General features: G+C 39.9%; 1 protein-coding gene across 1 annotated transcript in view; it reads left to right on the top strand.

Annotated features, from left to right (window-relative positions):
• Nucleotides 1-15757, top strand: part of ACAD11 (acyl-CoA dehydrogenase family member 11) — a 126723-nt gene that overhangs the window by 101296 nt on the left and 9670 nt on the right. Inside the window, exons 14-18 of the mRNA XM_073550110.1 lie at nt 1467-1533; nt 5194-5279; nt 9029-9100; nt 13171-13325; nt 14577-14693. Coding sequence (XP_073406211.1) covers nt 1467-1533; nt 5194-5279; nt 9029-9100; nt 13171-13325; nt 14577-14693 — 497 coding nt within the window. The remainder of the gene's footprint in view (nt 1-1466; nt 1534-5193; nt 5280-9028; nt 9101-13170; nt 13326-14576; nt 14694-15757) is intronic.

Genomic DNA, 15757 nt, shown 5'->3' with positions numbered 1-15757 from the left:
TACTGTATACAGGAGCACCTTACAAGACCTGCTGTTTGAGAGATATTTTAACCATTGTCTAGCTTTTCTTATTGGCCCCTTCTCAATGTCGCTCGGATAATCTGACTCGGCCATTTTACTTGCTGCTTTATATAGCCCGTCACATTCTATGTCCCATCCCATTCTATATCCCATTCTGTATCCCATCCCATTCTATATCCCATTCTGTATCCCATTATATATCCCATTCTGTATCCCATCCCATTCTGTATCCCATTCTAGATCCCATTCTGCATCCCATTCTGTATCCCATCCTATTCTGTATCCCTTTCTGTATCACATCCCATTCTGTATCCCATCCCATTCTATATCCCATTCTATATCCCATTCTGTATCCTCTTCTGTATCCCATCCCATTCTGTATCCCATCCCATTCTGTATCCCATTCTATATCCCATTCTGTATCCTCTTCTGTTTCCCATGCCGTTCTGTTTCCCATTCTGTATCCCATCCCATTATGTCTCCCATCCCATTATGTCTCCCATCCCATTATGTCTCCCATCCCATTATGTCTCCCATCCCATTGTGTCTCCCATCCCATTGTGTCTCCCATCCCATTGTGTCTCCCATCCCATTGTGTCTCCCATCCCATTGTGTCTCCCATCCATTGATTGGTAAGTGCAGTTGTAGCATCCAAAATCCATGTAATTCACCACACTTGTCAGAGTTTATATTAACCATATTAATAAACTATAAAAGGCTTACAAAACACACATTATTAATGCATCAAAAATATTTACCAGAATTGAGATGGTGTAGCCAAGGTCTGCAATGGACAATTGTGCTAATTCTCCACTTTCAGGAAACCATATTCTAAACTCTTAATCATTTTAATATATTTTTTTACATTTGTTTTCATATAAATTTGGTTCCAAAAATAATTTAATTTAAAAAGGTCATCTAATGATAAACAGGCAAATATCATTTTATTGTAAGCAAATGAGTAATAAAACATGTACATGAAAAGCATGTTTTGAGCCATATTAGTGACCTTTTTTTCAATAGCCTATAACCTGCAGTAACCACCGATCGACCAAACCGCTGCACGACCAGCTCTACCCTCGCCTACTGTATTATCACCCATCCCTTGAAGATTGTGAGCCCTCGCGGGCAGGGTCCTCTCTCCTCCTGTACCAGTTATGACTTGTATTGTTTAAGATTATTGTACTTGTTTTTATGTATACCCCTCCTCACATGTAAAGCGCCATGGAATAAATGGCGCTATAACAATAAATAATAATAATAATAATAATAATAATTGAAATAATCTGGTTAGAACATGTGGGGAATCTTGCTCTAATGATATTGGATTTTAGAACGGTGTCAGTTGCCATGATCTTAAAAGCAAAGTTTTATAAAAATTCATCTTGAAACCTATTTTGATGACTTGACAAATTTGTGTCTTTTTTTTTCCCCCTTTTCTGTAGGTGCTGGAAGCTCCAATTGCAAAATAGCGATTGTAATGGGCAAAACAGAAAATAGCTCAGCCTCCAGGTATATGTTAAGAGAAACGGCTCCTTTGTAGAAAAAAATGTTCTGATGGGGCCCTGGCACTCTACCAGGAGTGATCCGTATGATACACCATACATGTCTGACAGTTAACATTCTTACTTATCCATGGAAAAAGCCAAATGTGAAAAGAACCAAGGAAGAGCAAACACCTCGTGTTATCAGAAAACGAGTGACTGTTTTAAATCTGATTTTTATATCTATATATAATGTGTGTGTGTGTGTGTGTGTGTGTGTGTGTGTGTATGTACAGTGCCTTGCAAAAGTATTCTGCCCCCTGTAACTTTTCATCCTTTTCCCACATATCATGCTTCAAACATAAAGATACCAAATGTAAATTTTTGGTGAAGAATCAACAACAAGTGGGACACAATTGTGAAGTTAAATGAAATTTATTTGTAATTTTAAATTTTGTTGGAAATTCAAAAAATGAAAAGTGGGGCGTGCAATATTATTCGGCCCCTTTAACTTAATACTTTGTTGCGCCACCTTTTGCTGCGATTACAGCTGCAAGTCGCTTGGGGTATGTCTCTATCAGTTTTGTACATCGAGAGACTGAAATTCTTGCCCATTCTTCCTTGGCAAACAGCTTAAGCTCAGTGAGGTTGGATGGAGATCGTTTGTGAACAGCAGTTTTCAGCTCTTTCCACAGGTTCTCGATTGAATTCAGGTCTGGACTTTGACTTGGCCATTCTAACACCTGGATACGTTTATTTGTGAACCATTCCAATGTAGATTTTGCTTTATGATTGGAATCATTGTCTTTCTGGAAGACAAATCTCCGTCCCAGTCTCAGGTCTTTTGCAGACTCCAGCAGGTTTTATTCAAGAAAGGTCCTGTATTTGGCTCCATCCATTATCACATCAATTTTAACCATCTTCCCTGTCCCTGCTGAAGAAAAGCCGGCCAAACGATGATGCTGCCACCACCATGTTTGATAGTGGGGATGGTGTGTTCAGGTTGATGAGCTGTGTTACCATTACGCAAAACATATCATTTTGCATTGTTGCCAAAAAGTTTGATTTTTGGTTTCATCTGACCGGAGCACCTTCTTTCACATGTTTGGTGTGTCTCCCAGGTGGCTTGTTGAAAACTTTAAACGACACTTTTTATGGATATCTTTGAGAAATGGCTTTCTTCTTGCCACTCTTCCATAAAAGCCAGACTTGTGCAGTGTACGACTGATTGGTGTCCTATGGACAGACTGTCCCACCTCAGCTTTAGATCTCTGCAGTTCATCCAGAGTGATCATGGGCCTCTTGGCTGCATCTCTGATCAGTCTTCTCCTTGTTTGAGATGAAAGTTTAGAGGGACGGCCGGGTCTTGGTAAGTTTGCAGTGGTATGATACTCCTTCCATTTCAATATGATCGCTTGCACAGTGCTCCTTGGGATGTTTAAAGTTTTGGAAATCATTTTGTATCCAAATCCGGCATTAAACTTCTCCACAATAGTATCACGGACCTGCCTGTTGTGTTACTTGGTCTACATGATGCTCTCTGTGCTTCAAACAGAACCCTGAGACTATCACAGACCAGGTGCATTTATACGGAGACTTGATTACACACAGGTGGATTATATTTATCATCATTAGTCATTTAGGACAACATTGGATCATTCAGAGATCCACAGTGAACTTCTGGAGTGAGTTTGCTGCACTGAAAGTAAAGGGGACGAATAATATTGCACGCCCCACTTTTCAGTTTTTGAATTTCCACAAAAATTGAAAATAACCAATACATTTTGTTCAACTTCACAATTGTGTTCCACTTGTTGATTCTTCACAAAAATTTACATTTGGTATCTTTATGTTTGAAGCATGATATGTGGGAAAAGGTTGAAAAGTTCCAGGGGGCGTAATACTTTCGCAAGGCACTGTATATAATTATACACACACACACGCATTATATATATATATATATATATATATATATATATATATATATATATATATATATTAATTATATTATATTTTAAATGTCTTGCAGTCTGTACATTAGCCACTAGGGATATTAGGGATTTTCTAAACTTTTCCTTTATGTTCTTTCAATAAATTCACTTGTACAAAGGGCATTGTAAATAGAGTGGGAGCTGTGACATTGCCTACACCGTTCACTGTAGGCAATGTCACAGCTCCCACTCTATTTACAATGCCCTTTGTACAAGTGAATTTATTGAAAGAACATAGATCCATTATCTGCCCATTGATAATACTTCTGAAGAGTCTTCAAGAAAGAGCAGGAAAGAGTTAAATATGGCCCCACAAACCAGTGTGAAAAGTGCAAAAAAGATTTCTAAAAAAAAATAAATAAATTTAAAAATTAAATTGGTTAAATATTTCTTAGAAACTTCAGAGCTCAACTTATTCTGTTTTACATTTTCTCCTGCATCGCTCCGTTCGAGGTATTCACATGTGGTGCTTTGTAAAATCTCTACTTGTAGTTCATCTGTAACGCAGAAAAATTGATGTCTGATGCGAGTGTACTAGAAATTAGAATGCATTACAAAAATTGCTCCCCCCTGATCAATCAGATAATTAAAAGAAAATTAACTTTTATTTAATGATGGCATTTAAAAAAAATCCCTGAAAGGGATACACACTAAAGGCAGGGGACACAATTAAAACCTTTCTAAATTATGAAAGGGAGTAGGGGCTAGATGTCTGTAATGTCCCTGTAGGGCCCTAAATCTAATTGAACCAAAGCGGCAGAGTTTTTTTTACCCTAAGTTTCATAATGGCGTCCCCGCACGATGTCGGCTAAACCCTAATTAATCCACAGAACTTGATTTCATTATGAGGCTACGAGGTAATGGTCGCCCATAAGATTGTATACAGGGACAACAGGTAAATGTATGTAAATCCCCTAGAGTGGCTGCTTAAACTGTGTTACACATAAATGTTGCGGCTTTTCAAAGCTGTTACACCAGTTCTTTGTCGTGAAAGCGTTGATGAATCAGGGCCTAGAAATCAAGAACTGTCATTCCACATGAGGCAAGGTGTGGAGGATTGTAACCGACAAGGCAGGACTGGCCATCTGGCAGTTCTGGCAAATGCTAGATGGGCTGATGCAGTCATGGGCTGCATTGTCTGCTATGCTGTTAACAGTATCAGTGACCTCGGTGCAGCTGAGACGAAGCATCAGGGGGAGGAATAACATGTATGTAGTGATGAGCGAGTATACTCGTTGTACGGGTGGTCTCCGAGTATTTTGGCGTGCTGAATACATGTGGGAATACTGTAACAAACAGGCATTCCACACATGTATTCAGCCTGTCTAGCAGTCACAAATCATGCAACTGAGACGACAAAAACTAAATCTCCGAGCACACCAAAATACTCGGAGGACACTATTCGCTCATCACTAGATGTGCATTCAAATGCCAGGGCTGAATTTCACTCCTAGTCCATCCCTGGTAACCGATATGATGGAACAGTTCCCTGAACCTTTGGCCACACCAAGGCTACAAACTAAAATGAAAATGGTGAAATCTGTACTAGAAGTATGATTTTTATAGGGGCCAGGTCTCGTATATGAATGTATAAGGGGTTTCATTTGAGTTTGGGGGTGACAAGTATTTCAATGTCTGATTCCATATGAACTATATATGTTACATCTTGTGAACCTTTATGTAACCATATATTTCAGATATAAGAAGCACAGCATGATCCTCGTTCCAATGGACACAAAAGGTGTAGTGCTGGTCAGAGCGCTAAAAGTGTTTGGGTATGAAGGTAATGGAACCCAGAACAATGCTGTACACCTTTATGTTTAGAATTAGCGGATGTTCAGCATCACAAAAATGTTCTATTCTATAGGGAATGTTACATAATTTCATGTACTGTCATACCCTATTGTTAAAATGAGCCCACTTTTAGTATTCCTCTCCTATGCCTGGCAGCCCCATGTGGTGGTTTCGACACAGGAAGGAAGAGCGCCCTCTCTGTGTTGGCACCTCTCCAGTCGCCTGCTTGAAGGGGGTGGCTGCCTTGCTTATTTCAGTTGCAATTTAAGCCCCCCTCTCTTTAGATGGTAATACAAAACTATTTGTAATACCAATCCTATTATGAAAATGAAAAATGTCATTTTTTTAAATGCGTGTAACAAATAAATCTGCATAGGATAAATAGGTTATTTTTTCATGATTGCTTCCATTTTAGCTATCCTGAGAAAATGGCTCAAAAGGATCTGCTCCAAAGGTCCCACAAAAAACTCAATGTGAACAGACCTCCAAATGTACCTGCAGTTAGGTCCAGAAATATTTGACCTGTGATTAAATCTTAGTAATTTGGGCTTTGTATGGCAATGTATTTAATTTTTTAAATTTAAAATGAAACCACTAAGATGTAATTGAAGTGTAGACTTTCAGATTTAATTAAAGGGGTTGAAGACAAAAAAATCCTGTGACATGTTTAGGAATTGCAACCATTTTTCTACAAAGCCTCCTCATTTCAGGGGCTCAAGAGTAATTGGACAAACTAACTTTACCATAAATAAAATGTTCATTTTTAATACTTTGTAGTGAATCCATAGCAGGTAATGACTGCCTGATGTCTGGAAGCTATGGATGTCGCCAAATGCTGGGTTTCCTCCTTTGTGATGCTTTTCATTCCTTCACTGGAGCGGACTTCAGTTGTTGCTTGTTTGTGAGTCTTTCTGTCTTAAGCATGTGAAATACATTCTCAGTGAGGTTGAGACCTGGTGATATCATTTCTTTGCCTTAACCCTTTCACCCCCGGGCCATTTTCCGTTTTTGCTCCCCTTCTTCCCAGAGACATAACTTTTTTATTTTTCCATCAATATGGCCATATGAGGGCTTGTTTTTTTGCAGGGAGAGTTGTACTTTTGAAAAACACCAATGGTTTTACCATATAGTGTACTGGAAAACGGGACTAAAATTCCAAGTTAGGAGGTGAAATTGCAAAAAAAAATTGCAATTCCACATTTTTTTTTTTTTTTTTTGGACCATGTTCACCACATGCTAAAACTGACCTGCCACTGTGATTCTCCAGGTCATTACGAGTTTGGAGATACCGAACATGTATATGTTCTTTTCAATTTAAGTGGTGGAAAAAAAATCCAAAATTTGTTTAAAAAAAAAAATTTCCGAGACTCATAGCGTCTCCATTTTTCGAGGTCAATTAGCTAGGTGAAGCCTTTTTTGTGTACGTTGAGCTGATCTTTTTATTCATACTATTTTGGTTTGTTATTTGCATTTTATTGCAATGTTGTGGCAACCAAATAAAAAGAACATAATTCTGACGTTTTGATTTTCTTTCTCGTTACACCGTTTAACAATCAGATTAATTCTTTCTGTATATTGATAGTTCGGGCGATTTTGAACGCGGCGATACCAAATGTGTGGGTTTTTTTTTTAATTGTTTTATTTTGAATGGGGGGTGATTTAAACTTTATATTTTTATTTTAATATTTTTAAAAAAAAATTTTTTACTTTTTACTAGCTTCAATAGTCTCCATGGGAGATTAGAAGCTGTGATCATCTTCAGCCCTGCTATGTGCAGCAGAAATTCTCAATTGCTATGAGCACCGACCACTGGGTGGCGCTCATAGCTCTCTGGCAATTTCAGCAATAACAAACACAGGGGTTTTCTGCAGACCTCGGGTTGTCATTCCAACCCATCGGCATCGCGCGGTCATGTGACATTGACCCAATGGGCGGTGTTAGTGACGTGCTTCCAGCATGATCATGTTAAATGTCAGAGATTGACAGCGGCATTTAAATGTTAACAGCCGTGGGTGGATCATAATTCCACCCGCAGCTGTTATGGGAACATCTCAGCTGTTGACATCAGCAGATATTTGCCAGAAAAGATGTGGGCTCAGCGCCGGAGCCCACATCAAAGGGGAAGACCCGACATGCGTCGAACATGTACAGTTCAAGTCGTGAAGGGGTTAAACGCCTGAATTGCCTTCACAGTATTATTTTAGTCATTGTCTATCAGCACTGTGAAGCATCATCCAATCAACTGTGCTGCATTTGGTTGAATCTGAGAAGAAAGTATCACCATGTATACTTCAGAATTCAACCATCTGCTTCTGTCGTCAGGAACATCAATAAACACTGGTGACCCAGTGCCACTGGAAGCCATGCATGTCATGCTATCACACTTCCTCCATAATGTTTTACAGATGATGTGAAGTTCTTTGGATCATGAGCCGTTCCAGGCCTTCTCCATACTGTCTTCTTCCCATCATTCTGGTACAGGTTGATCTTGGTTGCATCTTTCAAAAGAATGCTTTCCAAAACTGAGCTGGCTTCTTTAGATTTTTTTTTGGCAAAGTCTAATCTGGCCTTTCTATTTTTAAGGCCAATTAATGGTTTGCAACTTATGAACCTTCTGTATTTGTTCTCATGAAGTCTTCTCTTTATTTATACTTGGATACTGAAACGACTACTTCCTGGAGAGTGTTCTTCACTTGGTTGGATATTGAGAGGGGATTTTTCTTCATTATGGAAAGGATTATGCAGTCATGCACCTCTGTTATCTTCCATCGACATCCAGGCCATTTTGAGTTCCCAAGCTTATCACTGTGCTGTTTTTTGCAGAATGTACCAAACTGTTTGGATGCTCCTAACAACATTTCTGCTATCTGTCTGATGGATTTATTTTTTTTTTGGTCTGTTTCTCTTCCATTGAAAGCTCCTTTGACTGCGTAATGTGGGTTCACAGCAACAGGCTTCCAAATGCAAATTTCCCATCTGGAATCGGCTCCAGAACCTTCTTCCTGCTTGATTGATGATAGATTAGCAGGGGAATAGTGCATGCAGCTCACTAAAGAGCTTTTGAGATAATTGTCCAATTACATTTAGTGCTTTTTTAAAAGAGGCAGCTACATATTATGCAGCTGTTATGCCCAAACGCTTCAATTAGGATGTGGATACCCTCAAATTAAACCATGTCGTATGTTCAATATTACTTCTGTATTTTTCACCCATTCCTGCTTTTGGCTTGCAAATACTAAATGTATGAACATAGTGTAAAGCTGAGAGTCTGCTTTTTAAGCCCATATTGATTATATAACTGTATCTTGAATATGTTTTGGTCAACAGCTAAAATGCCAAAACTTGTCACTGTCCAAATATTTCTGGACCAAATGTAAATTCATGAGAAATACAAGCAAAAACATGTCTGTACAGAAAAGTCATCTAGAACCAGAACTGTGGCTACAGGGAAATGGCAAGGTTTTTGGAACTCGACACATTTCTGCAGGGTTATTACCAAACTCGCTCCTAACGCTAAATAAATAATATTATATCCCAACAAGTGGGTATCGGAGTGACAGGAACTGGAGAAATAAATACATTAAATATGAACATGAGACATTAAATTGGAATACAAGTCATTGCTCCGAATTGCTGATCTTTTATAGAAGAGATACCGCTGACGACGTGATTTGTGACCCTTTTTCAGTTTTAACCCTAATTTGTTTTTACTAGCTTTAAACAATTATATATTTGCAGATACCCATCATGGAGGGCATTTTGAAGTGCATTTCCAAAATGTGAGAGTTCCCGAAACTAATCTAATTCTCGGTAAGTAGTTAGTATTGTACAGGATTTAGTCACTATTGGAGAGTAGCCTGTTTTTTTTCCACTATAGTTGATTGGTTATGCTAGCTTTGTGTTAGCTGTAATTTTTAACACCACAGACGTTTTATCATTCCAGTACGATAAGGCGGCCAAGTCCTAGACAAATTCTGGAAATCCCCCTTCACTGAACAGTCCTAATGTTATTTCCTCTGTTTTTGAAGAGACCGATAGGATGTCAGATTAGATTCTGCTAAAATCCCCCAATTGTGTTCAGGGAACCAAATCTGAAATCCTACCACCTGTATTAGTTACTTCACGTGAATTAAGAAGCAGGTGTTGTTTTTGCAGATGATAAATAACGTGTGCGTGTGTGCACCCGCCATGTATCCTTGGGGTGTGTGCGCTGTACAGTTGTGGCCAAAAATATTGACACCCCTGCAATTCTGTCAGATAATACTCAGTTTCTTCCTGAAAATGATTGCAAACACAAATTCTTTGTTATTATTATCTTCATTTAATTTGTCTTAAATGAAAAAAACACAAAAGAGAATGAAGCAAAAAAGCAAAACATTGATCATTTCACACAAAACTCCAAAAATGGGCCAGACAAAAGTATTGGCACCCTCAGCCTAATACTTTGTTGCACAACCTTTAGCCAAAATAACTGCGACCAACAGCTTACGGTAACCATCAATGAGTTTCTTACAATGCTCTGCTGGAATTTTAGACCATTCTTCTTTGGCAAACTGCTCCAGGTCCCTGATATTAGAAGGGTGCCTTCTCCAAACTGCCATTTTTAGATTTCTCCACAGGTGTTCTATGGGATTCAGGTCTGGACTCATTGCTGGCCACCTTAGAAGTCTCCAGTGCTTTCTCTCAAACCATTTTCTAGTGCTTTTTGAAGTGTGTTTTGGGTCATTGTCCTGCTGGAAGACCCATGACCTCTGAGGGAGACCCAGCTTTCTCACACTGGGCCCTACATTATGCTGCAAAATTTGTTGGTAGACTTCATAATGCCATGCACACGGTCAAGCAGTCCAGTGCCAGAGGCAGCAAAGCAACCCCAAAACATCAGCGAACCTCCGCCATGTTTGACTGTAGGGACCGTGTTCTTTTCTTTGAATGCCTCTTTTTTTTCTCCTGTAAACTCTATGTTGATGCCTTTGCCCAAAAAGCTCTACTTTTGTCTCATCTGACCAGGACCATCTTCCAAAACGTTTTAGGCTTTTTCAGGTAAGTTTTGTCAAACTCCAGCCTGGCTTTTTTATGTCTCGGGGTAAGAAGTGGGGTCTTCCTGGGTCTCCTACCATACAGTCCCTTTTCATTCAGACGCCGACGGATAGTATGGGTTGACACTGTTGTACCCTCGGTCTGCAGGGCAGCTTGAACTTGTTTGGATGTTAGTCGAGGTTCTTTATCCAACATCCGCACAATCTTGCGTTGAAATCTCTTGTCAATTTTTCTTTTCCGTCCACATCTAGGGAGGTTAGCCACAGTGCCATGGGCTTTAAACTTCTTGATGACACTGCACATGGTAGACACAGGAACATTCAGGTCTTTGGAGATGGACTTGTAGCCTTGAGATTGCTCATGCTTCCTCACAATTTGGTTTCTCAAGTCATCAGACAGTTCTTTGGTCTTTTTTCTTTTCTCCATGCTCAATGTGGTACACACAAGGACACAGGACAGAGGTTGAGTCAACTTTAATCCATGTCAACTGGCTGCAAGTGTGATTTAGTTATTGCCAACACCTGTTAGGTGCCACAGGTAAGTTACAGGTGCTGTTAATTACACAAATTATAGAAGCATCACATGATTTTTCGAACAGGGCCTATACTTTTGTCCACCCTCTCTTTTATGTTTGGTGTGGAATTATATCCAATTTGGCTTTAAGATAAGATAAGATAATCCTTTAATCGTCCCACCATGGTGAAATTCAGAGCATTACAGCAGCAAGGCAGGAACAAGTACAGATGCATAAAGGCATTACATTGACAGTAGGTAGGTACATATACGAAAAAAAAAAGATATAACCGGACTATCACAACTTTGGATCTATCAGTTCACTGTTTGGGTCGTTCTCCGTTTTGGACAGTGCTGGTTTTACAGCCTAACTGCAGCAGGAAGGAAGGACTTTCGATAGCGCTCCCTCTCACATTTAGGATGAAGTAGCCGGTCACTGACAGTACTGCACATCTTTGTCACGGTCTCATGCATGGGATGGGAATCATTCTGCACCATGTAGCTCTCCTTAGCCAGTATCCTCCTGTCGCCTACTTCCTGAACTGGATCAAGGGGGCATCCCAGGACAGAGCTGGCCCTTTTAATCAGTTTGTCCAGCCTATTCCTGTCCCTGGTTGATATGCCACTACCCCAGCACGCCACACCAAAGAAAATGACTGATGCCACAACAGAGTTGAAGAAGGATGCAAGGAGTGCCCCCCTAACTCTGAAGGCTCTCAGCCTTCTGAGCAGATAAAGCCTTCTGTGGCCCTTCCTGTACACTGCATCCAAGTGATGGGCCCAGTCAAGCTTATTATTGAGCATCACACCAAGGTACTTATAGGTGTCGACTGTCTCAATGTCATTTCCCTGAATGTTCACCACTACTGGTGGATTTTTTCCCTTGCGAAAGTCCACCACCAATTCCTTGGTCTTCCCGGAATTAATCCTAAGGTGGTTCCTCTGACACCACTCCACAAAAGCTTGGTTAGTGTCTCTGTACTCTCTTTCATCACCTCCTGTGATGAGGCCTACTATTGCAGAGTCATCAGAATACTTCTGCAAGTAGCAGCTAGATGAATTGCACTTAAAATCCGCAGTGTACAGTGTGAAGGGAAAAGGGGCAAGAACTGTACCTTGAGGTGCCCCTGTATTGCAGATCACCGTGTCTGACACACTGTCCCGAACCTTTACAAACTGACAATTTAGGACAACTCTTTGTGTTTTTTCATTTAAGACAAATTAAATGAAGATAATAATACTAAAGAATTTGTGTTTGCAATCATTTTCAGGAAGAAACTGAGTATTATCTGACAGAATTGCAGGGGTGTCAATACTTTTGGCCACAACTGTATGTGTTTTGCTACTATCATAACAAACAGTGCATATACAAAGTGCCTTTCATGAAGTGTTTCCTGTAAACTGAATCCTTTACATCAGCATCCCACATGTTTTTAAATGCTTTTCCTTTTTGTTGTGCAGATTTATAAATGCTTTATTTGGATGGACATCATAGAACTTATAATTGTGATATCATTTACTCACACTAGTTTATAACCATGAGGGTCGTAGTACACTCATATAATGTTGGATAGGTTATAGAGTAATCAGACCTGGATAATCTTTACACTCCTCCTGTAAGAGATGGTTTTCTGTTACAATGAGGCAGCGACTCTATCCAGCATAGACTGTTCTCTATAATGACGTGCCCTGCAGCTGCATTCTCTCTAACACATAGAGCCTGTAAATTCGGGGGCTCCTGTACCACCCCTGTTCGGCATCCACCCACTTCTGTAAGCCTGATCCTATCTCCCTGGTGAAATCTCTTGTGGCCAAAAAAGTCAGAGATCTAGCCAAGAAAATCTGTTTATTGAGCAGCTAAGTCTTCTTACCAAACTGTTTTGTGAGTGCAGCTATGTGCCGTGACTTAGGGATGGGGCGGTACATACTTATGCAGCGGAGTGTCATTATTTGTTTGCCCTCTTTGCCCAGTCTTCTAATTTAGTGAAATTTAAAATCATGGTGAACTTCTTTGATAATATGGCCATGTTGGCGCTCTGACAAGCACAGCACATGCCAGACTGAAGGCATTTCATTGCAATATGTTAGTGGTTATGTAACCTGCATATCTCCGTGTATAAGGCAGCTTGTCTGTACACTGTGCACTTTCCTCCTTTCTGACTCATGTGGAATTTTCTGAATGAAAATATACCATCATCTTCAATTGGGGCTAAAATATTTTAAAGTCACAGGTTGTGTTAAACATGCCGGATTTTTATGCCAACTCATCTTCCTTTTCTTTAAATGATCTCATTACATATTTGCCACTACAGCTCTTTTTCTTTTTTCAGGAGAAGGCAGAGGTTTTGAGATTGCCCAAGGTCGCCTTGGGCCTGGACGCATACATCACTGCATGAGGACCATTGGAGCGGCTGAGAGCGCTCTTCAGCTTATGTGTGCCAGGGCTGCTCAGAGAACAACTTTTGGGAAAAAGTTGTATAGTCATGTAAGAAGAATTTTAGTGTTTATAGTTTTGTGAGTACACACAGGCTGGTCACACATCTGGGGGCACATTGGAACCATGTACAACTGGTGGTCTCTATGGTGAACTATATCCAGGGGAGTACAGAAGTAGTTATACAAATGAAATGGTTACCGTAATAGTTGAATTATATTCATGTTATCAACTGTGTACGGCTTTCTTGAATATGGCAAATCTTTCAGAACACTCCAAAGGAAAAGATCCAGCTGCATAACGTTTGGCAACCATTGTGGCCCTTCAACCAGGCTTTCTCTACCTATTCACTTATAATAAAAACACACAAACGAACAGACACTTTACTCTTGCATATACCCCCCACCCTGTATAATGCTGTGTTCAGTTTAATGCTAATGATGATCTGAACAGTATTTAATGATGAGAATTTGTAAGGAATCCAGGTCAGCTAAATCCAGTAGTAGTCATTATAAATTAGAAATGAGAAAATCTGTTTGCAGGACTCTGGTCCAGCAGCCAGTTCATAACTCCATGCCCGCTGAACGGGAGTGCTGCGGGTGCTCTTTAGATTAGCCAGGTGTGGTGTGTTTGTGCTTCTGCCATGATGACGTCATGCAGGCCCAACTAATCAAGAGTGACTTCAGATGGCATCAGGTGAGAGTTGCAGGGCTCCCATCCACCGGTCTCGGAATCTTGACCTGGCTGCTGGACCAAAGTCTTTCATGTAGATTATTTTATCTTTACTAGAAAGCAAAACTACTACTCATTGCAGGAAGCAATATTTTCTATATGACTTGATTTATCATGCCATACGCTATCTCTTCGCCACTGCCCCTGCTCTTTATTGACAGGCTGTAGAAATTGTTTACAACTATAATACATCACTTCTGCTTCCAGATCTAGCTCAGAATCACTGCGGAGAGCTGTGATTGGCTACATTGGTCATGTGCTATAATGTGTCACCGCTGCATCCTGTCGACAAAGTTCAGGGGCAATGCTGGACCTGCGGAGCGTGAGTGAAGCTCAGTATATTTAGAACCTCCTGAACCCCTATGGTGTAAGAAAGTAAACTTTGGAAAATCATTTTAAGGAAAAGTAAACAGATGGCACAGCAAGATAAATGAAGTGATAGTTGTGGTTTCCTTTAATAAGCTTTGTTTGCTTTCCAGTCATATACTTTGTGTTGACCTTTGTGAATTAGTTTACCGGATGGTCATGCACGTGTATAAACCATTGTGGTCTGTGTTTGTCTTCTCACAGGAAGTGGTTGCACACTGGATAGCAGAGAGTCGCATTGCAATTGAACAAGCCAGATTGTTGACACTGAGAGCAGCAAAAGCCATAGATACGGTTGGCAGTGCTAAAGCTCGAAAAGAGGTACAGGATATGGTTCCCATTGTAACTGTGAATTGTGTGAGCTCTAAATAGTACATTGTGTAAGTTAAACGTTAAACTTCTTGAAAACACCCCTGATTATACTGTATGACTTATCATCCCCTGACTTTATGCCATTGGATTACCAGAATATTTGTAATAACGCCAGTAATGCCTAAATTAATTGGAAACGTAATTCTGCAAATAATACGAACAATACCAGAAGCGGGTCTAGCTTTTCCTACACCCTAAGAAAAGTTAGTTTGATGACCCCTTTTCTATACATAGCTTAAGTGATTTGAGTATTAGACATGTGACTGATCACTTGTGATTTGCATGTTTAGTCATGTACCAACTAGTTTATCTCCCTACTTCGATCAATGTTCAGTGAAAAACTACAGTCCATGTTTCATTGAGCAAAGTAAGAAGATAAGCTAGTCAGCACATGACTGTATATATGAGCATCTCATAGGTTATGTTCACAGAATGACCACTGAAACCGGAAAGTGGATCCAAATCCTCACAGTGAGTATATTACACACACTTAAGAGAGAATTCATTATATGATTAAAGCACTGTAGCATGCCCAATCCTAACATGGAAACAGATGTAGGAACCCTAAAATTGTCAGACATCACAATACTTTACAGTATTAACATAGCCATGTATCACGTTATCTGACTATTTATGAATTGTTACATGCATACAAGATCAGAACTAATAACCTTACAGGAACACAGCACCCGAACTAACTGTACAGAAATACAATATCACAACCACCATCAGTACATAAGTACATGACCAGAACCATCATAAATACAGGAATACAGCACCAGAACTACCAAAACTATAGAAATAGAGTATCGATACAGAAATGCATTAAAAGAACTACAATTAGTACCTGAATAAATCACCAGAAGCACAAACCGTAATTGTATACAACCCCAGAACCACCAGCAGTACATGAATATATCACCAGAACAACTAACAGTCCAGAAGTACAGCACCAGAACCACTGCCAGTACATGAATACATTGCGCGATCCCCGAGAGAACCACTGCCGACAC

This window comes from Dendrobates tinctorius, unplaced genomic scaffold (assembly GCF_039654945.1).
Source record: "Dendrobates tinctorius isolate UK_male_01 unplaced genomic scaffold, ASM3965494v1 ptg000162l, whole genome shotgun sequence".
Classification (NCBI taxonomy): Eukaryota; Metazoa; Chordata; class Amphibia; order Anura; family Dendrobatidae; genus Dendrobates; species Dendrobates tinctorius.
Note: the sequence above shows the minus strand (reverse complement) of the source record. Positions and strands in the feature narration are given on the sequence as shown.